The sequence below is a fragment of the Clinocottus analis genome, unplaced genomic scaffold (assembly GCF_023055335.1).
Source record: "Clinocottus analis isolate CAN_PGR_092001 unplaced genomic scaffold, fCliAna1.0.p SCAF_17, whole genome shotgun sequence".
Classification (NCBI taxonomy): domain Eukaryota; kingdom Metazoa; phylum Chordata; class Actinopteri; order Perciformes; family Cottidae; genus Clinocottus; species Clinocottus analis.
The window spans coordinates 5,491,632-5,518,931 of record NW_027175898.1 but is presented as its reverse complement, the minus strand read 5'-3'; the positions used below and the strand labels follow the sequence as shown (position 1 = coordinate 5,518,931).

General features: G+C 41.9%; 2 protein-coding genes across 2 annotated transcripts; one reads left to right on the top strand and one right to left on the bottom strand.

Moving 5' to 3' along the window:
* Nucleotides 1-1,409: 1,409 nt before the first annotated feature.
* plcb2 (phospholipase C, beta 2) lies at nt 1,410-19,004 on the bottom strand. Its single transcript, XM_068580290.1, has 32 exons — nt 18,921-19,004; nt 18,588-18,665; nt 17,839-17,907; nt 16,898-17,038; nt 16,421-16,500; nt 16,249-16,302; nt 16,076-16,151; nt 15,804-15,904; nt 15,275-15,435; nt 15,036-15,182; nt 14,776-14,933; nt 13,338-13,420; nt 13,113-13,197; nt 11,730-11,946; nt 11,544-11,626; nt 11,350-11,446; nt 11,146-11,230; nt 10,843-10,967; nt 10,404-10,555; nt 9,787-9,951; nt 9,411-9,510; nt 9,132-9,236; nt 8,883-8,947; nt 8,622-8,712; nt 8,049-8,486; nt 7,705-7,888; nt 7,060-7,201; nt 5,839-5,903; nt 5,278-5,337; nt 5,005-5,062; nt 3,677-3,760; nt 1,410-2,288 (listed from the first exon to the last, which is right to left on the bottom strand). The coding sequence occupies exons 1-32, from the start codon at nt 19,002-19,004 to the stop codon at nt 2,118-2,120; spliced, it is 3,804 nt and encodes a 1,267-aa protein (XP_068436391.1). The 3' UTR covers nt 1,410-2,117.
* Nucleotides 19,005-21,319: 2,315 nt separating this feature from the next.
* Nucleotides 21,320-24,661, top strand: zgc:153157 (uncharacterized protein LOC751674 homolog). The gene has a single exon (XM_068580562.1). The coding sequence runs from the start codon at nt 21,714-21,716 to the stop codon at nt 22,404-22,406; it is 693 nt and encodes a 230-aa protein (XP_068436663.1). The 5' UTR covers nt 21,320-21,713; the 3' UTR covers nt 22,407-24,661.
* Nucleotides 24,662-27,300: the final 2,639 nt, after the last annotated feature.

Here is a 27,300-nt window from a genome sequence, read left to right as displayed (position 1 = left end):
GTACTGACAGATTGCTTTGGGCAGTGAGTCCGAGGGAAGCTGTGTTCATTAACAAATGCATGCACGTGAGTGTAAACACTTGAAGAAACACGTGGCCCTAATTGATATGACAGCTTGGTCCAATCTCTGTCATTTAATGTACCATATGGAGCTGAAATGAAGTTGTAACATTTCTCAGTTGTCTTCCAAATTATTCTCGCTCCAGTCCACGTGTCTTTATTGCGGCTGTGTTTAAAAAAGAGCACTTGTTTCAGCACAGATCTCGGAGTAGTTGGTGAGAAAAGGCATCGCAATTATGTGGTATTATGAATAACAATTATGAATCATTAGGGCCACAATGTGCCAAATTACTCTTGTGTAGAAGTTTGAGACAGATACAGAGAGAGAGAGAGAGAGGGAGAGAGAGAGAGAGAGAGAGCGAGAGAGACAGAGAGAGAGAGAGAGAGAGAGAGAGAGCTATGGAGATGCTCCTAGGCCTCCGTGCACCGCCTTCCCACCGCTGATTGAACCCGAGCGTCTGACAGTCTAATTGCAAATAGCACAGTTGTCTTTAACCTAGATTGTGCTTCTCTTGTATTCACATCCGCTGCACTTATGTGTGAATATTGGAAGTCGAGAACATCAAAATAAACAGTTTTTTGAGCTGATTCTGTCAAGAGGCAGGTGCCACGTCAAATTGTGGTTGTATGGATACACCCGGTTTGCAAATTGAAAATGTGCATAAAAATAGATGGATGGAAACACACTTTCTGGGCTAAAGGAAAGAGAAGCACATTTATAAGCCCCAGGTTGCCAGTTTGATCTCTGGACCAGCAGAAAATGTAAGTGAAGAACAGCTCCACTCCCATCATTTCCTGTGCTTTTGAGTGAGGCCCAACAGCGTAGCCTGTGGTGACACGGGGCAGCGCTGCAGGTGTGAATGTGGATAACTGAGAGCGTGGACGGGGCTCAATTATCTCAGTGAATATAACATAGGTTAGTATCCTGTTTATGATTGTTTTGGTGCATACGAATTACATTTTGTCCTTATTACAGCCTGGTTTCAGACACCTGGAGATGTTAGTTAGTGGAAAATTAGATGCTGTTGCATGTAACCACCTTTTTCAGGTTTCTGAAAATGTTCTGTCATGTACCTCAAGTTAGTCCCATAACGTCCATTTAAAAGAAATATGAGAATCGACTACAAAAGTATACTGATAGTTTACGCAGAGATCATAAATGCTCGATGCAGAAGCGTCTTACTCTGATGCAGATGAACAGAAACCTGGATACTGTCATGTAAACGGCGCATCAATGACTTCTGTAAGTTGCATGTAAACATGACTGATATGATCAACACCAGATAAAAGACAGTCATGTAAACATATTCAGTAAAACTCACTTGGAAAAACAAAGTTAACATACATAAATACAGTGAAAATAAAAGTTTATTAAGAACTATTCATCACAAGAACAAATGATGCAGAGGGAAAATGTATGTACTGGTGCTGACCTTTGTTCCAGTTAAAGAGTAAATGTAGTTTTAGTTTTCAAAAAAACTCTCTTTTAAACTGCAACTCACCTAAAGCTCAAAGTGAATGTTTTGCTGTAGGTTCATGGATTATTACCCACCACGTGCTGAAGTGTGACAGATGGAGTCATGGTCTCGAATTCAGCCTGCGGACTGTGATAACCCATCTTTGCCGCTACATTTACTTTTGATCTCATTAAGAGAACAGAAAGGACACTGTGGGTACCAAACAAAAGCTTTCAGTGATGACCTTTCATCTGGAAGATATTTGTCGCCGTATCAGGCAATTTCTTTTATGGGTGAAAAGCAACAGAAAAGTAAAGAGTAAAGAAAATAATTTCCAATTGATCAAACTTTTCTTCTACGCTACGGGACTTCCACAAAAACAATTATGGCCTAATGACTCCCCAAATAGCTCCCTGTATGACCAGCACCTCTAAAGTAAAACACTTCACACAGAGATAATTGAATCTTCTACTTTTCCACAGTCATGCTCCGACTTCAGGCTACGTAACAGGTGAGAAGAACATAAGAGTCTTTAAAAAAAAGAAGTTTCTCAAAAGTTAGGAGAGAGTTACGCTGGAGGGTCATGGATCAAAAGGCACATCTAACCCAGGAAGACGTCGCCATAGAAGCACGCTCCCTCCACCTTGCTGTCTGCAGCCTGGTCGACCAAGTCGGGAAAGTGAGCCCCCACACAGACGTTGACGGCCTCCTTCACCTCCGCTGGCATAGCTCTCTGTTTATTATTGTGGTCCGTCAGGGCCTCCTGATTGAGCTGCAAGACAAAGGCTCCGAAGCTTAGTTAGAGGTTACGGGTTTGTCTGAAGGACACATTGGCATTTTTATTGATTCTTTACTTCGCCAGATTCTCATCGTAATCTTTAGAGGATGGATTTGTGCATTGGCACCAGGCAAAATAATGATCACTGCTAACCTCAAGCGAGGGAACTGGCATGAACCCAGTGGACCGATTTTAAACAAGAGTCATGGTGAGCTATTTTCAGGATATTTGATGACAAAGTGCCTGTAATTAGGAAATTGTCGCAATACTCAATCAATGATGTTAAATACATAAGCAAAGATTAGCTTGCATGTTGAAAGAAATACATTATCCTCATTTGTCCCTTAATCTCTTAAATTCCTCCCACTGCGTCTTTCAGTGTCAAAAACTACTTTTAGGCTAATCCTATTGTTGAGACATAAAACACCATCAACACACATCAATCTGGCATTTACGCGTCAGTGTTTAAACTATCCAACACCTCTTTTCTCAATAACTCATAACTGCCAAGATTTGACCAATTCAAAGCAACGCATTGTCATAAAATTGCTCTGACATCATTTGCAGCGGTGGGAGCCTGGTCTGTAAATCTCAATTGCCTAAACTGCATGTGTCACCCTAAAACATTACGTAGGATCACTGAGTGGACAGATGGCCACGCGTGGCAAGGAATTTGAAAAAGTTGTTGCTGGCACAGTTTGATCTTTGTTTGTATTGATCATGTATTAATCACCTGGTGGGGACCGCCTCAGGACGAGAAAGTTGAAAAATGTATTCACCCTTCTTGCCTGTAATCCTAATTAAATATTATATTTCCCATATGCATGCCGGGGAATTGTATGCTGATTTCAGACAAACCTAAAGTAAACTATTTCATTTTATGAACTCGACTTTCGGTCTCGTCTCGTCTGCATGCCTCCCTCCCATTATTGCTGCGTCTTGCATGCGTCGCGCAAGCCGATGAGGAGATTTGAGGTTAATGTAAGTAGCTAGCGATAGTTAAATGATGGTCGGCTGTTGTTAGTTTGACTTGCCGGCAGTTTTGCTTCAGAGTTTAGACTTCAGTTCAATGACGCACATGTCCTGAGTTCCCTTTAGGTATGACCTGATGAAACACTGACTCCCCTTCCTCTCGATTGGACTAAACCTTGTTACTGTGCGATGGTTCCATGCAGGAAAAAAGCCCTCTCTCAGGAGGTAGTACAATGTGATGGTTATCAATCATCAGGGTTTGCTGTGCTAAACATTCGCTGACTGGTAAAAATGTCCTCGCTATAATTTGCCTCGTCCTAACAGATCTTGAGATGCATTGAAATCACAAACAGGAATCTGCAAAAGGAACTCCTTGGTGAGTCTGTATATCCTGGTGTCAGTGTGTGTACCTGATTAGTCAGTGTCTTGATCTTCTCCAGCGTAGCAGCTTGTTTCTTCATCAGAGCCTCTTGCTGGGAGCTGTAATCTGAAGACTGTCACAATACAACAGAGCACAGTACAACATGTGGCCGCTGTAAAACTCCATCGATCTGTGGTTTGAGTCTATTGTGTGTGTGTGTGTGAATGCTGTATCAAGTGAGGGAGCGATAAAGGCGGGTCGCATGTCTATAAGCAGTTCTGCACATGTGTTTCACTGTGTGTGTGTGTGTGTATATCTAGAGAGGAATGCACCCACGGGATGCAACCTGAGCAAGATGATCAATACAGTTAAGTCACAACAGGTTAGACTTGTCCAGCTCGGTTTCTTAGTCCTTATTCAATACGGAGGCCTTGCTGATTAAGCAAGTGATTGTTTTATAAATAGTTGTCGTCATAAATTGGCAAAGGCTGATTAAGTAAATCAAAATGTGCCGCAATGGGACCTTAAAGTGCAGAGGTGTGAGTGGGGTTTGCTACTTTCCAGAGGAAGTCGATCGGAGAGGAGCAGAGTGAAATGGCCGTGTATTTAGCGCAGATACAACAGGTCTGACTCTTAATGAGACAACAGCAGAGCCCAGTGAGTCATTGACCACACATGGATTAGTCTGCTCCCTGTAAACAGCCTCTGAGTAACAGACAAGCCTGGACTATGGTCAGGGCCCTCTGCACTTTCCTCGCTGGATAAAAGGGTGTGTGTGTGTGTTTGTCAATGTGGGTGGTTTGTGTGAATGGGCGTGCATGCTCACGTGGCTGTGAGTGACTGTTCAACATTGTGTGCGGGTTTGTAGGCAAACACGGGGGTGTATGTGAACATGTATTCAGATGTATGAAAGGAAGGTGCGGTAACATGCCGCTTTCTTCCACATCTGGGTCGATTCTTCAGATGTTTGTTTGTCTTATTGTAACCATAGTCACACAGTTGAATACGCGTTGAACAAGCCAGTGAATAAATTAAGTGTGAGTTGAGACATTGGTGCTGTTTAAAGTACATGTGATGCATGTGAGCGTGTCGCCTCAGCCTAACAATTTCTTGAAGAGAATATTTTGACATTTGGAGATCTATGCTTATTCGTGATAACCTTTGGACAGATCCAGGTAAGGGATTTCCCCCGGTTTTCACTTTTTATGCTGAGCTAATTGAACCAGCTGCTAGCAAAAGCTCAATCATTTCTGCACATTGAGCTTGGTATCAATTTCCTCATAAAACTCTTGGTCCAAAAGCAAATATCTCTGTTTTTAATTGTACATACGTGCTCAAAACACCTGCAACTTTCAGTGAACTAAAAAGACGACTTACTGCACCGTCCGACTGACCAGGCTCATCCAACAGCTCTGTGCTCTTTGTCTTTTTCAGCCTAAAAGAGGATAATTATAATGTTCAGTTAGAGCTCTTGTACATACTGTTAAAAATGAATCAAATCAAGACTTAATGTAATGGCTTTGGCAGAGGGGGAAGCACATGTGTCTTCTTATATTTCTTTTAATTTTGGACAGGAAGCTGTAACACATTGAGAGAAACTACAATGAATGGAAACACACAAAAGGACTCAAGGCTGTAATGTGAACTCACTTTGCTCTCTCTGAGAATGAAGATTTTTCAAGTGTCTTCTTATTATTGTCTTTGGTGCCGCTGCAAACCAAGGCAAAGACAAAAAGTGAGGGCTCCTGCTTGATTCAAATTCTAAAAATGAAAAATGTTCCTATAAACAACAGTTTTGCTTCAAACTGTAGTGTCCGTGTGGACAGGTAGATTAGCACAGCCGCCTTCGCTTCCCTACTGCTGTTTAAACACCTGTTGGATAATGCTTGTCCTGAGATAACCATCTGCCGGCTGGGGACTTGGGATAACACACACACATCCAGGACACCACAAGCCAGCCAGCGCCATTGGAGGACACACACATTGGGGTTATTTATTCATTACTTGATGGTATTGTCTTTGCAAATTGTCAAATGTTTTACTTCAGATGACACACACACACACACACACACACACACACACACACACACACACACACACACACAGCGTCGCATTTAAATCTCAGGGCACAGATTGGACAGACTCAGCAAAGCCCTTTGCACTCCCAGTGTGTACAGCATGTCCCAATATGTGTTGTATGTGTGTTCACACCTCTCCAGGGTCTTCAGTTCAACGCTGTGGATCTCTGCGGCCATCTCCAACAGTTTGGCCAGTCTCTGTCACAATATGAGAAAGAATAGAAAGAATCAGAGTCAAGATAGAGCTAGAAAAGAGACTTGAGTAGCTCTAAATAACATTGTCCATGCTGCGTGTGATTAAAGTCTCTCTCCAACTAAAAGTTCAGACCTCAGTTGTCAATTTGCATGAACTTTGGCTATAAGTTTAATGAGAGCACTTGGTTCAAGACCTGTGGGATGCAAACCTCACTACACAGCACTTCTGCAGTCCTGTTTATCTACACTCAGTCTAATGAGGTGGCAACATTTAAAAAAACACCCGATTGACCCTTCAGATCAAAACTGTATGCCAGAGAACAAACCATCCCACTGAGAGCCAGCTTCCTGTATCTGTGTTGCGTGGGACTCGCAAATGCCCCTGAGGACTCAGGGGGCAGGTAAGTAAATATGGGACCCACATTTTGAGTCCCACTTCTTTCAAAGACATCATCACCCACTTTGGTGACATGAAGTGTAGACCATTTTAAACAATTTGCAGAATTTTGTTGTAATTTATTTGTAAACAATGCATCATATTTTGTATGTTTTGTGTGCAAATCTTGATCTGGAAATGAACTAGAAAAGTTGACATGGCGAAGTTGTTTGCAAAAAGTTGCTTATTTACACATCCAGCTGTTACAGAGCAACATTATTATTCACTGGTGTTTCTGTCCTTTTGGCAAACATTGGTCTATTAGGACATATCTGGCTCTTTAGCTGCTAAATTCTTCACCACCAGCTATTAACTTTGGCTGTGTGTTGCTGAGTAGGTAGTGTATAATGTGCATATTGAATGTTTTACAGCTGTTTTAATTAACACTGAAACAAAACAGTAAAGTTGCAGGCCGTAAAACCGCAACACTGAGCAGATGGATGTTAAAACGCTCATTGGAGCTGAGGGGAGCTGCAGAATCAATTAAAGGAGGTGATCCTTCTCAGTGGTGTAGCCACTATGAACGACAGCTTTCACATTTCACATAGTCAACTGACCCTTTGTTAGTACAAGAATATTGATGAGTGCAGTTTTATGAACAGTACTTGAGTAAATGCAGTGATTTACCTTCCATCCCGATTGGCTTTGCTTTCATTTGAAATGGGGAAACCAAATGTTGATACTTTGAGTGGCGTGTTAAACACAAAGCTGTATTTGACTCACCTCTGTTGCACACTGCTCTTTCCTTTTCTTCAACTGATCACACTGCTCCGTCCACAGAGTTTGCAGCTCAACCTGCATTTTGTCCTTCTGCTCCTGCACCCGCTCCGTCTGCACGCTGGCGTCAGAGGGGTTTCCTCCTCCCCTGAAGGAAGCATGACATGATACAACATGACAGGACAAATGTAAGAGGAATAAAGTCTATTGACAAACAGCCATAATATTTCCACGTACAGAACTTAAAATAAAACTGTGCAGTTACTGGAAATCCCTCACAGCAATGCTCATTTGGCTGTGAATAACAATTTTTTTCCTGAAAGGTTAGTGTGGAGAGCTGTGCACTAAAGGCAGAGCAACCAATATTCATTTACTTGTTCTCTTCATCCTCTATTATTCTGCTTCAGCTGGAAAAACACGTTAGGAATATTATCTGTGCTTCGAAATATAATGTCATTAATGACACTGACCAAAACAACAACAACAACTTTATTAGAGGGTAAGTATTAATACTCCGTTAAATACACCCCTCCTTCACAAACACTATGTTATTGTCTTTAGTCAAACTTTTTTTTCTCTCCTATCATATTTCAGCTGGAAACTGTCCCGGCAAAAGACAACACTTTGGGCGAAAAAAAAGAATATTCTCACTCTTTTTTCTTCACAGAGGCCTTCTTCTTGACGGCCTTGAATGTGTCAGAGTATTTCTGAATCAGATCCTCTCTTTTTTTCTGATACTTCTTTTCTCCCTCTTTCATATCTCTCTCCTGACGCTTGATGACCTTCAGATAGTTCTTGTGCTGTGTCAGCTCTTCAATAGTCACAGTTGAAGGCTCTGCCGCATAAACACACAAGGTTTTGTTGTTAGAATCCTCCTACTTGTGTCAGCAGTGGATATGCATTTTTGAAACAAAAAAAGTCTAAATTGGCACCTACAGTGCAATGACAAAATGGAAACTGCGATGAGTGCAACACATGAAGCACTTCGGTGTTACCTTCGCTGGATGGCGGCGGCTGAGATGAGTCCGCTGATCCGGCAGGCTCGGCCGATGCACTCGCCGGACAGAGCAAGACCTCAGCAACGGGCTCTTCAGCGGAGCTGGCAGCGTCTGTGCTTGGTGTATCATCTGGAGCGGGCTCAGGGTTTGTACTGGAGTCGGTCACCGGCTCCTCTTTGGTTTCAGAAGGTGCCTCTGGCTCTTGAACTGCTTCAATCTCAGGGGCTGCCTCCTCAGCGGGAGGAGAGGCTTCAGCGAGGGTTTCAGGCGTGGAGCTTCCTGGGTCAGGAGTTTGAGGCGGTTCTGCTGCAGGTTGTTGAGTGTCTGAGTTGTTCTCAGTCTCTTCTTTAGCTTCTTCTGAGCTTGCCTCTGGAGCAGACTTTGGTGATTGGTCATCAGTGTCAACTAATGGTGGAGGTTCAGATGCTGCAACTTCTAGTGTAAGGGGGAAAGCGTTCAAAAACAGCTTTTTAATTCAGCACCAAGGAATTACTACAAGAGCAAAATTGTAGCTCAGTGTCTGTAAGAAACAACAACGTTGAACTGTGTCCCATTCACAAGCTTCATTACCTGCAGCAGGGGCTTCGCTTTCCTTATCTTTGTCTGTGGGGGGTTGGACCACGAGGGGCTTCTCATAGGGAGAAATGTAGTCAGAGGATGACTGCGTGGGCACAAAAAAGACAAGAACCGTACAATCTAAAAATGCTGGTCATCTTCCAGGAAGTGAATTTTGTGCTGTTGAGGATTCAAGGGAGAACTGGGGATATAACTGATGTGTCAATTTCAGTTGATTATGGCTGAATTAAATTTCCTTTGGCTGCTTTTTGTTACCTCCTTTGGGGTTTTTGTGGTCTTCTCCGATCCTTTCGTTGGATTGAAAAGGGCATCTGTGAAATCTGAGGTAGAATCAAATATGTCAATAATTCACCAAAAATAAATGACCAAGACACCTAAATGCTACAGAGTTTTACGAATCTGAAATAAACTAGTCTTCTCTCTGACTGGCATTGTAACAACAAGTATTTCATTTCAGCTGTAGCTTTTTCTTTTGCAAAAACCCAGAGCAAAATATTCAAGCACCTGCAAAGGCTGCTGGGATGTAGTCCTTGACCTCGATGTACACAAAGAGAGCAGGCAGTGTGAGCGGCATGTTGCTCTCACTGCGCAGGCAGATGTGATGGAAACCTGCAGGCCATAACACAAACCTCAGTAAATGAAAAACACGGCAGCTGCTCCTCTTGTCCAGAAGCTCGCAAAAACATGTCAGCAAACACTCTGAGGCCTTGAATGACTCAGTAGTGTTTTAAATGATGTAGATTAGATGAAGCATACGTTGAGGTGTTTTTTTTTTTCACTGACCTGACTGGATGGCACCAAGTGGGATGATCCTGTGTCCCAAGAATTTACCGTTCTCCTCATGGACTACAATTCTTAGAGAGGCCATTTCTGGAAGCAGGATCTATGCATCATGGAAACAACAAAGATATACACTATTCTTTGTTGAGCTAAAACGTTAAGCTTGCATATCAGTTGCATGGTTAGACCAGCGAGGGGATGAAGATACATGTGAAGACAGCGCAGATAACAGGAAGGAAAAAAGCCAGCGTCACTGAATCGCATGCACACTTACTATCTCATCATTTTGACTTCTTTATCTCATAATTTTGACTTTATTATCTGATAATTATGACTTTTTATCTCAAAAAAAAGGTTTGTGGCGGAAACAAATACACACCTTCTCAAAAACAAAAGGCTCCTCATTCCACACTGGGTTGATGGCATTGGGTGTGGTGGACCATTTGGTGCGATATTTCTTCTTGGGGTCTCCCGGCAGCCCAATCACCTCCACCTCCACTCCCGTTTTCACGCTCTTTTCAGACAGAAACTGACCCGAGTAGATCTAGTGATGGGGCCGGAAAATAATAATATAATGACGTACATGTATGGAGCAGCTGAGGGTACGGATGCTGTTGTGTGGACCCGTTCTCAGGACACAATGGGTATAAATAAAGCTCAGGCTTTCAGTCATGCAGCGCATGCTGAATACCCAGAACCATATATCAGTCTCAGCAGGAAGCTTGTATTCTTACTATTCATCCAGACACAAACGCAGACCTTCTAAGGCTATTGAGGCTAATAAGGTGCTCAATTTAGAAAAGCAAAAACAGCTTCAGGCGATTCACATATTACATCTGTTTCCCTCAATGCAACACCATAAATGACGCCGCTTTAGTGTGTGAACATTTTTACCTTTCTTTTAACATGTTGTTACTTTGCACAGATATTTGCCGAACGCACCACATTGATAGTTAAAGTGGGAGAAGAAAAATGTGGACAAGGCTGTGGACCTGCCTTTATGGTCAGTGTGCTTGCCACAACCGTGTCGATCCTGTCACAGAAAGGGTCAAACTTTTTGTCACTGCGACGCAGAACATCGTGCTTGAGAATGTAGCCTGTTCGGCCGTTGAATTCAAAAAGAGCCATGTTCAGCTGCATGGGGAAATCTGAAAATAGACACAAAACAGCTCATTTATGCCCCCTCTGTATTGCACAGGGAGGAGCAGTGAGCGTTTGGGATGCAAAGCACAGCGGAGGCCCGCACAGCACAAAGAGGTGCAACACTGACATGCTGAGGTGAAAAACAGAAGCTCAGGTTGAGAAATACAGCAGAGGATGACATTTAAAACATGTCAGACTCAAGTGACGATTGAAGAGAAAACAGTGGTGAAATCTTCCTGTTTAGTGCAGCACATTTTAAGTGGTTGTCTGTGTGTTGTGCGATCATTTCTACCCATTGTCTGGTAGTTGAGCGCCACCAACTGGCAGCCTACGTTCCAGAAAGGTTGTGGGCTGTAGTTGGATGAGTCCATTCTTGTTCCTTTGGGGTAAATCCTGCTCATCTGCCTCTTATTGTATCTGAGAAAGACGGTTTAGGAAGCTTTTTAACTCTGTTTACATGAACCACAGGAGACTCTTGTGGCAGAGAAATGTATTTTTTTTTCAATTTTGCGTCATACAAAAAAGAAAATCTAATTCATCCTGTCTACTACAGTTTTCCATATTTTTGAGCATTTACGTCGCCCCTAAAGGATACTCGACAAACTCGACAGCAGTCTTGGAAATCATTGCCTCCCCTCTGGTCTCCACAAGAGATGAGATGACGAAACTCTTGTTCTTCTCTGTGAAGAAAGAAGAGTATTGCATAAATCAGTTTCACATTGATTTGTTTACCTGTGCAGTATTTTATAACATCTAATTTTGTCTGAGTTTGGGTTGAATATACAGAGCAAAGACATACTCCTGGCATGGTCAAAAGAGACAAATTTATTTGGCTGGATGTAGTTGACCAGCGACGACATCGCCTCATAGGCTGTGACTTCTTGTCCAGCTGTGCCCTGTGGGGGATTGACAGGAAGTTAACTGCTTGAGCTGTTTTAGTAGGTCACAGATGATGCAGAGCAATAAAACTGTCATCGTAACCACACACTTTACCTCATCTGATGTCTTCATTTTTTCCTCGTCCTGTTCCTCCGCCTCCTCTTGCTCCTCAGCGTCCTCCACAGCTGCGTCCCCCTCTGGTTAAACATGTATAAATAATGACAGTGACGCCTAAACAATAACTAAACACACCTATCTTTTAAATGTAAACTGATTTGACTGGCGGCTCATCAAGACCACCTTGGTTCTCCTGGGTGCTGCAGGGTGTCGGGTTGGCGGCATCCTGGGAGGTGGAGTTTGGGTCCTGCGTGGGTGGAGGCGTGGTGGTGGTCTGGTCGGTTGCTGCTGCGCTGGTTTTCTTAGTTTGGTTCGGCTTTTCATGGCTGCCTTTCTTGTTCTTGATGAGAATCTTACCCATGAGCTCAGAAGGGCTGGGGATCTGCTGGCCCGGCTTCAGCTGCACGGTTCAGAAAAATAGAGAGAATCCTAAAAGTGACTTGTGGTGAACTGTGACAATACAATCGTACGCAGCACTGCAGCACACATCAAGGTCATGTTCCTAAGCTGTCTTTGGGAATGTGGAGGTATTAAAGGAAATGTTTTGTTTTAAAGTATTCTCATCTGGCTTTATGGTGCAGAACGATTTCTTAGAAGGTATTTACATTTTATTAAATATATGGTACATTTTTTCGATATCTTACCTTCTATTACCTCTAAAAAAGCATCACTGAACATAAAAAATAAAAAAAATCATTCAAATCCTACAGAGGGATTTACTGTTTATCTCACTCGGTGTTGGGCTTTAAAAGTGCATTAAGATCATGGTTTCAAGTGCTGGAGGGCTGCGGCCTGCTGGGAGACCACACATATGGTTTTGGACTATCCAAAACTATCAAAATATTGGCAAATCATACCAAATGAAATAGAGATAGAACTGCTGTTAAGCCATGTTACTTCTTATCAGGACATTAGCCACACAAATCAGACATTAGTACAGAAAGTCCTTTTAATTACTGAGGAAATAATCCCAGCCTGCTGGCCGAGGCCACAGCCTCAGACGCAATGGAGGGAGGAAGTTAGAACATGGAAACACTTCCTGTGGACTTCTTTTAATAAATCTATTATCTGAGTGTATTTCTGGATTCACGTCTCTGAGGAGATGACCGCCCTGTGATTGCACTTCGTGAAAGGAAATTAAAAGAAGTTTAAAAAAAAAGAGATAATTATGTCAGTAAATACAATTTGCAGGAACATTTTGAATAATGAGGCATTTCAGAGCGACGGAATTGATATTATTTTCAGAGTGTTAAAGATCTGTGTTGTCTCTATAACTCAGGAATACAAACACACAAACACCCCTACACACACACACAGCTGGGAGGAGGTGCTGTGGCTGTTGCTATGAATCGGATGGATGGGTATTGGAGCCTAAATGAGCATCATGTCTAGATAAGAAAGACAAACATGACTTTTCCTTTTATTGCCTTCATGACACAGACACATACGATGCAATAATCCTTTATGATTTATTAAACAAGGAGTTCTGTTTCGCAAACCCCTCATATATAAACTTTATCTAACTGTTGTTTTGACAGCGAGCTGTGGTGCGCGCGGCGTACTCACAGGGTATTTGTCCAGCGGATCTGTTAGAAGGGCATCACCAAATATGGTTTTGCAGTAGTTGGCCATCTTCTCCTGCTGTTTCACCCTGGAACGAAACCAGAACAAAAGGTTCAATTAAGCCCTCAGTATTTGACATCAATATTCCATTGACATATTGAATATTCCATTATTACATCGTGTTAATAACATTACATGGTACGAGCTCATGTGAAAGCTCGGTCTTACGAGTCAACGTGGTTCTCGAATGAGAGGATAACGGGATACTGGGAGGTCTTGAAGGCGCTCTCTGCAATGGCCTCAATCACATCCTGTCATCAAAAAGACACAGGCGTTTTGTTTTTCAGGCATTGACGTCGATTTTTATTCAATTAGATAAAGACAAACAAAATAAGCCGATTACACAGAAAATGTGTACAAATATAATACAATCATGGAAGCAGCACAAAAGCATGAAATCAATAGACTGAGCCAAGAATTACAATACTCCTGAAACATGGAGAGAGAAAACATGACAAACTGCATCGCTATTGCTTCTATGGAAAGGTAATGAAGTCAGCTCCAACCCTCTCACATGGCTGACAGTAAGCTGAACTCAGCTGCTGTGTCTGGGACACGGAGACTGTGGCGCTCCCGCTGCCCTTAAATGGAAGTGTGGAGAGACAGAGGATGACAGGTTTGCCTGTCTGTTCAGTGTTACTGTGTGTGTTTAAGCCTTCACGCTCTTCTACTTCTCAATGTGCACCTGGCAGTGAATAAAAAGATAATCAGCGAATTTAAAGACTTTCATTTTTATTTATCGACACACTTTGCCACTATTTGGTGACTGAAGATGTCGTATGGAAACAATGAAGACTTTGCTCACAGGAAGCTCAGACTTGGCCATTTACGAGAAAAGGCCCAAGATTTATGATCGACAATATAAGGGAACAACTGGAAGTGGCTTGGACGTGCACAAAAAGTATGGCGTGAGCTATACTGCTTCATTTTCTGGGTTCAATAGTATACTGAAGGTATACTGAAAGTCTAAGTCCACAAAATATAAAGTAATATTCTAACCATGTACCTAAATGAATTCAATAATTAAGTGGTTTGTATTTGGAACCCGTCTTAAAAAAGGAGTCTGAATAAATGTGTGTGTTGATAGTTTTAATGACCATATTGCATGAAAATGGGATGACGCTAAAATTGGTTTGAAGAGTCATGATAAAAATGTAAAAGGGTGGAGAAGGAAAAAAAGCTGGTTTCTATGTATAATGCACACTTATATTTTCATTGAAGAATGAACTGCATGCAAAGAGGACATATGGACAAAAATAAAGTTGATTTTAAGTTGATTTAAAGTAAAAAATATTGACAAAAAATAATCTGAAAAGGCTATCTTGGCTACTTGGCAGGTACTTTTGAGACGGTGCATAATTTGAGCTTCTTGTCTACAGTCGTGTTATGAAGTGTACGGCTTCACTATTTATTCACAAGATACAAATCAGTTCAGACCACATTTCCTGTTCATGTCCGAATCGTCTCGTTGTACTCGTTTTCAGCCCTGTTGTTTAGATTATGCAAGATCCAGGAGGCTCAAAGACAGACAAAAATGTCAATATGTCAAACGTGAAAGTTAGTGTACAGGACACCCGGCCGACGCCCCAAAATGATGTTGAACTACCTTGAAGAGAATCTCAGTTGTCATAGTGAAGCCGTGAGTAATGATGGGCTCTTCCTCTGGAGGTTTGCCTTTCCAGCAGTCGAGCTCCAGGCAGCGGCAGCCGGACAGCAGACACTGACGGTACATCTCTGGAGAGGAGACGCCTGAGAACTGACCGGCTGCAGGGTGACAGACAGAACAATCACCCTTTCATGACCCTCAGGCGTTGAGTTGATCAGGTACGAGACGTTTCAAGCGAAAAAAAAAAAGGTGCAAGTGACCTGTCAGGTATGTGTTGTGGGATGACTTGATAAAGTAGTGGGGTATCGGTTGGGTCATGTCCTGACACATGGCCAGCGTGTCCTGCATGACAACTGACGTCTCGGGCCCCATCAGGTAGAATAAGAGACCCTCTGGAGAAATCAGACCTGCAGGTGAGCAAAACACGTTGAAGTATTTAAAACAAAAGTACAACATGATCCAGCCTCCATGTGGCAGACATGTCGTCACTAAATCTCACTTCTGTTAGAGTTGGAGGAGCCGGATTCATATTTGTCTATCAGGGCCTTGATCTGGTCCTGTCGCAGACGGGGAAACAGCTCCTCGTTGAGCCGAGAGTCCCTCTGTTTCTCGTTGAGGAACTTGGTGAAATTCTCCTTCGTCATGGTGGGTTTGTTCGAGCTGCAGGGCACAGTGAGGCGCGACAATCAGATGAGCGCCACACGAAAGGTTGTTCCCGTCAATCTCGGCCCAACACCTGCGAAATCTTGGAATCATTGATCTCTCGAGTTTAATATGGAAAGTGTGTGGCTTCACCATGAACAGAGGCCTTTTTTAGGAGTATTTTAATGTTGGATGAAAGGGTTTCAAACAAAGAGCGAAATGATGATTCTCAAGAAAATCATGACACATTTTTGGAAGTCTCAAGAATGAGAATTAGAACAATATGTGACAGTAGTTACAATATTTTGAAAAACTACAAGATGCAAGATGATAATTTGAGGATAATCCAGTCACATCAGCAGACAGCACGGGAGAAGTCGACTCACTAAGAAGTGAAGATCTCATAGATCTCGGGCCGAGGGCAGAGGTTTGCCAGAAAGACCTTGAAGGTAGACTCGGTGAAGACATCCGGCTTTATGGTGTCATGCTGCAAAGTAAAAACATGTCATCTACAATAACAAACATTTGACCCAATCTGTGTTCGCAGTGGTATCTTATCATTAATATTTCAGTCAAAATCCATAACAAACACCAGGACATTATGAGCAGCGGTTGGATTTAGAGAGTAGACAACCAACCAACCATGATATTTTCTAACCTTTCCTTTAGGGAGCTGTGCCGCCGCTAAGGCACTTTCCACCCTCTTCTTATCCGCAGGGAACATCTTGTAAATACTGAAAATACACACACAGTGAAACATTGATAAGAAATGTGGAAATCTGCTGTAAAAACAAATTTCTGCGTGCCAGCCTCTCATGACCTGTGACCTACTTTTTCACTAGGATCTTGCCGTCCTTGTTGGTGTGAAGAGAAATACGGGCAAACCTAGAATTGAGCATAATTGCTTTGCTTACCACATGATTCTGTCATATAGGTGAAATTAAATAGTGTCGTTTTCACTCAGCGACAACACAAGCTGAACCATCAGCCGGTGTTCACTTACATCTTTTCCAGGAAGACATGTCTGCACGCATTGTTTCTTGCAGCATTGTAGGCGATTGCAAGGATGTCATTTGCCCAGTTCTGATGTGCATTCATTACAAAAAAAAAACAGGATATTATATTCAATGTCGACATGAATTGTTTTTTAAACGTCATGATGGTACATTTGAAAAAGGACACAAAGTCACCACTAGAGGGCATTAACATAATAGTACCTCAGGAAATGATGTTGCATTTGAACAAAGCTCAAATTTCATTACAGTTGATTAAATCCGGAAATTGGAGTCATAAAGTCTAATGAAGACTAAAGGGGGGACAGAGGGCGCCTTCTCGGGGGAAGCAAAGGCTCATTGTATGGCTAATGATCACGTTTGAACAATCACAGTAGTCATAAAGGAGGATTGTAAACAGCTAAAGGACAGACACAATGCCAATAACACATACAGTCTGTGCATACACATAATGCGTAACACATTACCTGTGTCACTTTCTCCTTAGAGGCAAAGAAGTTATGGTAGGTCAGATTCACTGTGTCTGGACCTGAGACGAAAGTAAGCGTTTTGGCAAGATGGTTGCTGTCCGGGAAGTCCATGTTGAACACGTTTCGAACCTTGGTGTGCTGTGAAAGGCAAAAGAGACAGCATATGTGTTTTGTATGGCTCAAAATAGATGGTGCCATTTTAAAGTTGATTATGTATTCATCTGTTCACCCTCTGTTTGCTTCAGTAAGTAAAATAATGTCTGCAGCTCTTGCTCTCCAGGAGCTTATTTAGCCCATGCAAATTTGACGATGAAGGCATGCAAACATATGCACTCATACACCGAGACACACTTGCACGTTCATGTACAACAATAACAGCAACAAGAAGACCGGTGTACTGTATTACCTTCGTCTGTCCGCTACTCTACAATCAATTAATTCTCTCCCCTCCCCCACAAAGGGTCCCAAGAGGAAGACATGCTAGCATCAGCACCCCAGCTGTGTTGATGCAGTGCTCTGTGCTCTCCCTGAGGTGAACAGTTTTCAGATTTCACCTTTTGAACCCACTGTGAGGGGTGACATGACTGCATACTGCAACTCTCTCTGGAGGCCAGTGAGGAAGAATCACTATAGCTGTCACATGTTGGCTAAAAAAAAAACAATCTCATGCACATGAATCTCAGATCATGACTCAACGTGTGGTACGGTGTGTGTTTACTGTTGTGTATGTGTGCGTCTGTGTGTTTTTTGTCGTGGGGGAGTGGGTGCATGTGTTCAGAGATGTTTTTGCAATGCAAATAAGCCTCTTATACTTATGGCCAAACTGAGGGCTTGACACCGTATTTGCATGTCTGCAGAGATTCTTCTATAACAAACACACCACTTTCACCTAATTGGACCATAGAGCAGGGTACATTCAATAATAATACTGTACTCACTTTGGGAAGTTTTGCATATTTTCCTGTTCTGGTATCTCTGACAGTAGCAACATCCAGAAACGTTGTCTCCTAGAAACAAGAAGCAGAGAATCTTCTCAATTCAACGTGTCAGTCCAATTGTGGGTTTAGACACAAGTCATGCTTTGGCAAAGTGCAAAAACTATGGAATGTTCTGTGGTTGAGTAGAGAATATTTGATCTGTCTGGAGACATTACGTCAGAAAAACTGCTTTTATATTAAAAAAAAAATTGCATGATTGAGCCCAGAAACACGAGGCACACATTTTATAGGCTTCACTGGTTCTGTGCTGTGGTGGAAACCAGAAGGTGCCTTGTGGTGTGTGTGTGTGTGTGTGAGAGAGAGAGAGAGAGAGAGAGAGAGAGAGAGAGAGAGAGAGAGAGAGAGAGAGAGAGAGAGAGAGAGAGAAAGAGAAATAAAGCAGTCCTCATCAAGTGCATCACATTTGGGCTGCACAGTGGTGAGCCCACATCAGCACCAATCAATAATCTCCACAATCTGCGTGGACCATCCCACGGTTTTGGCAGATCCCAATAATTACACACACTCTGGATGTGAGTCATACACGACCACCTCTATTCAATGTGGGCTTTAATCTGTCAGGTTGATTTTGTCTCCTTTAATTTATATTTATATTAGCCACTAAATGGGAGTCAAGATTTCCCCCACACCTCTGACATGTAGTACAAGGTGTTTTTTTTTCTTTCTTCCCAAATCTCAATATCGATTACCTTGCTTTGGTTGATCCAGTAAATGTAAAAACCTTTCGGGTCCATCTTCATGGTGACAGGAGCAGTCTTTGTGGAGTCCTGGGTAGAAACAAGGGAATTAGCGTTCACATATTTTGGATATTGAGTTTAAATACCGGCTAACATATGCATACATCAAATCTTTGCAAATCTGTTGTGTGATGAGAGACATTGAAGTTGAATTTGAATGACACTGTTGTTGAATTCATGAACTTTTCTGTAAAATATAAGTACTTCACATCATCATCAAATAAATAACTCTATGTAATGATGTGTAATGATAGAGCTCAGATGCTTTTACAAATATCCACTCACCTCTGACCACTTAGTAAATCTTTCTCCTTTGACCAGGTAGTCTTTGACCACTGGAGGGTCCAGGAAGTATCTTTTCTTATTCATTTTGCCCTTCTAGGGTGACCTAGGTGACACCTTAACGCTATAACTGAAATATATACACCATTGATTGGTGGATCTCTCCATCTGAATCCAAAAGAAGCACTGAAATGAAATGTAGTGCATAGCCTCGACTGTACTCAGGACACTCCCCGGGAAATATGCATTGCAAATTTAGTTTGCAAAAAAACAAATGCACAACTTGACTAAAGGTGGAAGTGTCCCTTTCAAGGTACCTCAAATCAGAACTCTTGAGCAGTATTTGAAATAGATTTGTAACAGTTAATTCACCCAACTTTCTAAAACACATTGCATTGCTTTAGCTGTATTTTCTCTAGCTTTAAGCTGTCTGTGCGCAATATGTCTGCAGCCACCCCAGAGAGGGGAAATTATTGTTTGTTTGAGTCTTGCAATATTCAACATAGTAGGCCAACTATTTAAAAGAAACCCATCCCATAAGTCCACAGAGAAGTGTTGACACTGCTCTGTGGCTCGAGTAACAGAGACACTGTATCTTTTAAGATGTGCTTCTGTTGAATTTTGTTAATAAATATTACCATATATATATATTACTTTGTAAGCATCGGACACAAAACAAATTTTGCCTTCATTGTGTTGTGGCGCAGGCAGAAATCTCACACATCCCAAGACCTGGTAAATATATTTAAACGTATCTGGCGAGTCACACCGGGGATAAGTGAGAAAAGGTTTTCCTTGTAGGATGAACTGAACCTTTAGTAAGTGATTTACACCGTTATTTTGAGTTGCCATTTGCTATCAAGATATTGATTTGTATTTTCATTAAGGCGCTTAAATGTGTGTTGGTCTTGGTATTTTTTTTTCATAAAGAAAAAACCCCTCATGATCCTTATTAAACTGGTGGTTTATCAAATGACACTCCTTTGGCTTCGGACTGGCTGAACGTTTGCATTACATATTGCACGATCTTAAGGTTTATTTGAATGATATCCAAATGACCGGGAACTCCGTTGTTGAAACAGCAGCCAGTGTCCTGCCTCCAGTAATAAATGGCACTATGACCCAGGACAGGTGGTTGGGCCATGATTGGGAGCAGATGAGTAAAAAAAATTGGTTAGCTGATTGATATAATACGGCCAATGAGTTACATAAACAAGAAAACAATCAAATAAGGGAAAAACAATTAAAGAACGGGCTGCTCTTAAGACTGATACAACCTGTTTCCTCCATAGTGCAATTGTTTGTGTTGCAGCCATACTGTAAAACCTTATATTACAGTTGATTGTCATCATCCTCCATAAAACATGAAAACAATCAGTCTTCCAAACACCTGAAAGTGTGAGTGTTTGGTTCTGTGGGAAGACTGCTTGTCTCGCTTTACTCTGACAGCCACACTCATAACAGACGGATGCCTGTAGAAGTACAATATGCACTTTATGCAGCCAGTCACCGGAGAGATGTCACAACAGTTATTTTTTATCATGGTTTTTCTTTTGTCAACATGACACATAATGATCCAGTGTTTATAAATAGATGTTAGATGCAGGAGTGTAATGGAGGGTAAAATCAACTGAACATTATTGTTGTGGTTATTTCAAACTGACATAATTGTGTAGCTGAGCAAAGTAATTTAAATTGTTTGCAGGTTATGTTGATCACCAACTGTTGTTTACAGTTGTTTACACTATTATTTTATTTTATTTATTTGACACTGGTCAAACGCTATTGTCTCTGTCCTTCACCTATCGCCCCCCCCCCCCTTGCAGCTTCCCAGGGGACATGCGCAATGACAAATCTGGGCGCTGTCCATTGTGCTGAAGTGCCAAAGGTCTGCTGTGCCGTTGGTCGTGCTTCCTACTGTATCAGTGAAGCGTTACATAATTCATAAAAAACGGTAAAAAATAAAAATAAAAAAAAAGAAAGAAAAAAGAATGAATGAATCAACACTTCATTGGCTCATTGTACATATTGACAGACATCGTTCCCACTCGTGTGCATAAGGTAAACACTTTGCAGCGTCACTCAGACAAATGTTCACCCCGCTCCACCGTCCTGCTCTCCATGCGCGGCGCAAGCGTCCTGATGAGAATATGATGCGAGTGTGTGTGTGTGTGTGTGTGTGTGTACGCGCGCGCGTGTCTGCGTGCGTGCGTGCGTGCGTGCGTGTGTGTGTGTGTGTGTGTGTGTGTGTGTGTGTGTGTGTGTGTGTGTGTGTGTGTGTGTGTGATTTTTGTGTTTCTTCTCGGGCCGCTGCACAGCTGCTGCTTCTTTAAGAGCCATCGCCCGCCCCCTCTCCTGTATTTTTAGCTGAGCCAGCCACTTCATTTGCTGGATAAGACAGACAGTTGTGTACCGTATGATCTCACTTAATCGTTTAATACATCAAATCTCATACTGCGTAGCCTGTGTGCTGTGGGCCTGCAGCCAGCGGTTCCCTGGACACGTCACAGAGAGGAGACATTCGTCCCGCCGCTGTCGGATGCTGAAACAGCCTGTGGATGCTTGATGTCCATTATGAAACGCAATGCTGCACTGGGTACCGAGGATTAGCCACAGCGCGTTTGCGATCAAATGAATCACAAGAAACTAATTTAGCTGCAGAATACTCCTGTGGTGCGGACGGCTCAAGGTGGTGCTTCTCAGCCCTCTGCTTCCTGTCTTCTCTTGGATTGTGGATAACAAGAAGCCTTCAAGACGGAGGGGGTGGTGGAGCATCGAGGAAAAAATAGGGGCAATATGAGAGAGCGGGACTTCATGCCCAATATGGAGAGGGGCAAACCTGCCACCTATACGGGGGACAAAAAGGCTAAGATGGCTGCTAAGACAAACAAGAAGTGGGTGAGACTAGCCACTGTTTTTGCATATGTATTGTCCGTGTCTTTAGCAGCCATTATTCTGGCAATTTACTACAGCCTGATCTGGAAACCAACCAGTGCATCCTCATCTGCGGGGAAGCCAGTGCCCGAGGAGGTCACCCCCACCGCAAACATCTCAACTAATATTTCCACAAGCAACAATATCACGGAGTGGAACTCTACACAGAGTGGACCGCGGTCTCTCAACCAGACCAAGCAGGTCACATCCCCGTACAGTCATGCGTTTCAATGGGATGACAGAGCCGAGAATGTGGCCGTGTCTGGAGCAGCAATTGCGCACTCGCAGCAGGAGGAAGGACTCTACGCGTCTTCCCGTGGCCACGCAAACACTGAGAGATCGGACACATTGGAGAGACAGACGCACGCGTCTCAAACCGGAGAGACCCCCGATATCCCGTCAAACGCCCGGGAGTCTGCGGGCGAGGAGGAGATGGAGGCGCACAGACCGGCCGACGGGGTGATCGACAAAAGCGACCCGGACCAGCTGGCCGCAGACACTGCCACGATTCCTTCAACATCCACGAAGAGCCGAGCTGGCCTGAGGGGAGACTGATCGGCCCTCACCCCCCTCCACCACAAACCCCCCACTCTCTCACACATAAACTAACCCTTCAAGGAGTGTTTTTCTGAATCAGTGCCGCGGGTCGGATTACACACAGGTCTTCACTTTAGACTCATTTCGCAGAGCCTCGTATGGATGCCTAACTGCACATGTAACTGACATCTTACTCTGAAAAGAGGAGACGTCGCTTCTTCGGTGAACACTGTCTCCCCTCCAGCACTAACTATGCGTTTTTGTTTTATTTTAGGCCATCTGTATGCCTTAAATCAATGTGTGTCTACTTTACCTCGGACACTTACCTGCCTGTGCGCGTGGACAACACTGGTATAGATGTTTTGTTAAACTATAATAGGACACGGGCTCCAGAGATGCGTTTGGTTTTGCGGGACATTCATATTTCTCACAGGCATACAGCGCTTAACATCACTGCCATTCATCAAATACTGCATTTTTTGCATTTTAACATAGAGGCTGTACTGTCTTTTTCATGGATCAAATCCCTATTTCGGGTAGAAGAACCTGCATTATTGAGTTATGCTCAGGTATGTGCATATAACCATGTTAATGTTATTGTGTATTTGGTTATGTGTAGGGCAGGCATACATCTTTTGGGCCTTTATGAACTTTTGATGTAATTAGATGATTTTTATTAAAGGTATGTATAATAGGTATAACTATATCACAGGTACAAATAAACATCCGTAGAAAATTAGTCATTTGGTTTTGTAATAGATCTATGTAAATCATGAATTATTCGCTGACATTGACCTGTATGTTAGATATTTTATTTATTCAGAAACCAGAATGGATAATATATATTCAAATAAATGTTAGGTTTTTACTAACATCTTTTATTTTTTTATTGCAAAAAGTGAAAAGTCAGATGGATTTAAATGAACTGCTTCATTAGTCTAGAAAAGTATAAGGTGGACAGCCCACATTACGTGATTCGATAGGACGTGCTGTGTGGGTTCGGTAGATAAAATAATAAGCGTGCAAGTACAAAGAGCACTCAGTTCATGGTCATCCTTGTGAGCTCAACATCTAATCAAATCATGTTGGAGGCACTTTAATTACCTGAGTGAACTGTCCAGTGTTTGATCCCAGGGACTGTCTGCTCCTCCTGGAAAGAGAAGCCTTCGTCTGCCAGTCTGCCACAGTTCAGTCCCTGGATCTCTCACTGAAACCACTTCACACAGTCACATGTGGTGAACTATAAAGTGGAAATAAGAACTACCACAACGTGTGCCCTCTCAGCCGCATGTGAGGGAGGTGCATCGATTTGAGAGCTCTGTTGTTTGCGCTGTACAACATTACACAATACAGCTCGGAGCTATTTTGATCGAAATCTCTCAGAAGAGGATTGTTTGGTTTCTGTGCTGGCGGCAACAAGAATTATTCACTATCACGTTGAAAATAAAACCAATCGATATCCGCTGAGCATCCAGTAACTCAGAGATGTTGCACTGAGATGTAAACAGTGATGACATGCACTGTTGTGCCAATATGACAGATTTTCAGAACCAAAGCCAAGGTATGTGTCTGGTGAGCTAAACAGGAAGTCCATTCATCAGGGGAAACTGGCACAAGACATAAACAACCCCATCGTCGCACCAGAAACATACAATGTAATACAGGGTGTGCATAACACACTGACAGGCCTGTCACTGCTGCAGTGGCCTCTGGATATCACCGGGCCTTGACAGGTGTGTTTCCAGCGCCTCTCATGACCTCCTGTGATTTATGAGAGGAGTTAGGACCGACCTATTGATTAAGAGTTCATCCGGATTGACAGTTATTGCTGGAGGTGGAAAAGTCAGGACACAGCATCCGACCTTTGGCTCTTGAACTCGGTCCCCGAGGCTGATGATTACATGATCTGATGTGAAATCAGTTGTGTTACATATATATATATTTGTTGTGTGGCCACACCAGACAATGCATCACAGAATTTAAATAAAAGAAATACAGAAAATGTATCAAATCATTAAAAAAAACATGTAAAAGTTGCGTACCCTGCCATTTTTAAAGCTTTGAAACTCAAACCGTTTCAGGTGTACTTGTTACTATAATACCAGATTTGTCAAGGAGACATTAAACAATTGCATCATCCACTCCTTTGCCCTCCTTAAATAACCCAGAATCTATAAATATGCAAACAGTTTTTATTTCAAAAGTTTTCAAAGCTCCACTCATCCATGTATGTGGGCTGGAGGCTTCAAGTTGCCACATCACACTGGTGAAAGCTTCCCATTGGACCATGACTGGCCTCCAAACTGGTTGTGATGTCACCAAATGAAGAAGAGAGAGAGAGAGAGAGAGAGAGAGAGAGAGAGAGAGAGAGAGAGAGAGAGAGAGAGAGAGAGAGAGAGAGAGAGAGAGAGAGAGAGAGGAATAGGAAGAAGACAAGAATGGGGTTGGGGTATGGAAACTGTCAAAGAGGACGTGAGCAGGTTGTTGTTTCTAATCACTTTAGCTGTATGTTCAGGAGTTGGTTCTTCTTCCCAAACCAAGTTTTACAAAACATTCTTTCAGTGAAAAACATCCGTCATCCTGTGAAGCTCAAACATTCCAAAGAACCACCACAATAAAGAAAACATATTTGAGTGGATGGAGGCTTTAAACTACTTTCCTCATCAGAGGTGACATGTTTCGGTTGATGCACTACAATCGAGTGACCTTTCCAACAAAGCCGGAGGAACTAAATACCTTTCAACACATGAAGTTTGACCAAGACACCGTCACAATGCTTATGCCATTTCCCCTTGATGTCTTGCAATAAAGGAGAACAATAGGAAGGGAAAGAACAGCTTTGTCAATTAATGAGAGGACAAAAGTGTGCTGTGGTGCATAATAAAACAAACGTCAAGCTATTTGTTTAGGTAGACACTGTGTTGTCATCTGTTAAGCAGTTTAATTATGTTATTATTAAGACTTTTTCAAGCATTTTTCAAGCATTTGCAGCAGGTTGACATAGTGTATGATTTCTATGTAATATATGGATATATATACGTATATATATATGTATATATGTATATATATATATATATATACACACATATATATATATATATAAATATAGTACACATATATATATATATGTATATATATATATATATATATATATATATATATATATATATATATATATATATATATATATATCCATATAAACACACATATTCATAAGTATGCTGCTAATTACAACTTTAGAGAAAACATGTCACAGAAAGCTAGACTGTGTATCTTTGAGGAGGGACAGCAACTGATTCATATTTTTGTATTAATGTATTTGAAAAGGTAAAATTAGATATATAACTAGCAGCAATTATAATTGTAATTATGGAAATAAACAGATGCTAAAAACATTGCTGCAAAAGACTAAATTACCAAAGTTTCTAATGATGCAACACAAGTAATTAGAAATCCCCATGTGACTCAAGATTGCTTGCTTGAATTCAAAATAATGAAAAATCACAAAATATTTTGCTGCATTTCCACAAATAATGCAAAGTAAAATGACTGGTCTCAGATCAATGTGGCAGACAGCACAGACACCTTGCAGTCTCCTCTTCCCAAGGGTGAGGCGAGGGGGGGTTGCTTGATGAGGGCAGCTGCTGGGGCGGGTTGTTACATCCTGAACCATGTCAGGGCCGGGGGGATGACGCACACGCTCAGTGGGAACTGCCGACCTGTCTGAGAAAGGTTGTGCAGGGTCGAAGGGCCAAGCTGGACCTCGCTTCCTCTTGACCTCCATCCATCAACTGTAATGAAACACCTCCAGAGCCTACAACTGTTCTCTCTCTGTGTTAATGATGGTCTTTCTATGACGGCATCTCTTATCCCTTAATGCAATTAAGATTTTAAAGAAGATAAATTCAAAATATAGAGCATTCCTGTTGTCTCGACACGGCTCTCAACATGGCGAGACCAGGACAACTACGGGAATACAAAAGCACTAAATACAGCATTGGTTACTATTTTCAATGGAAGTTGCTCAGTTTGACTTCTGAGTATCGAGTTTCCCAGATCGTCCTGTGATCTCGATGTAGCACGAGGTTCCTATGTGTAGTGAAGGGAATGCAGTAAATGCATTATTAGTTAGTGGAGATTACATTTACACCAGAATCAGAGGATTCCAGACATGAAAGACAAATGACTATGGACTGGTACCTTGTATTAATATGTTTTTTAAATAAACTACATAACATAAATACACATAGGTCCAGTATACCGCTCCAAAAAGATTCCTCAGTTTCAATTCAGCAACACATTATTTTCATTGTCACTCTTTGAATCACTGAGTTCCTGTTAAATACTTTTATTCTGAAAGGGTTCAGCTTAAAGTCAATCATTCGGAATCTGAATTCTCAATATTTGGCACCAATATTAAAACAATACCTTGCAAAATATTACAATGGTTCACTATTAACTCCTCAATAACTACATCACTGTTTCTAAGACATCATAATGCAATATATCTATAATATGCACAGAGATATGCACATTTATTTATTAATAATTGCCTTTCTGATTTGTAAATGATGTATTATTGACTTCAACAACATACACATATAATGTAAACTGTACAACATATTTTATATTAACTTGACAATCAATTATTTTGAGTAAAAAGTCATTTATTGTCTACATTAACCTAACATGCAACGTTACTTTATAAATTAAAGCAAAACAATCTTGCAAAGTATACACTGTAGACTTGAGGCATGTGTCTCTTTTTTTTAATCAGATTGATTATCATATATCATATTGATTATTATAAGTAGTGCTATAACAAAACCCAACCTTTTGCTATGTGAAAGTCAACAGTTACCAGGCAGAGAAACATTGAGCAGTTAAACACTCTACATGTCACATTTTAATA

Coding starts and splice junctions, on each gene's coding strand:
- zgc:153157 (XM_068580562.1), top strand. CDS start 21,714: ATGAGAGAGCGGGACTTCATGCCCAATATGGAGAGGGGCAAACCTGCC.
- plcb2 (XM_068580290.1), bottom strand. CDS start 19,004: ATGAATAAGAAAAGATACTTCCTGGACCCTCCAGTGGTCAAAGACTAC. Junction 17,908..18,587: donor ACTGGATCAACCAAAGCAAG/GTAATCGATATT, acceptor TCTTGTTTCTAG/GAGACAACGTTTCTGGATGT. Junction 10,968..11,145: donor ACTGCTGTCGAGTTTGTCGA/GTATCCTTTAGG, acceptor CGTCTTTCTCAG/ATACAATAAGAGGCAGATGA.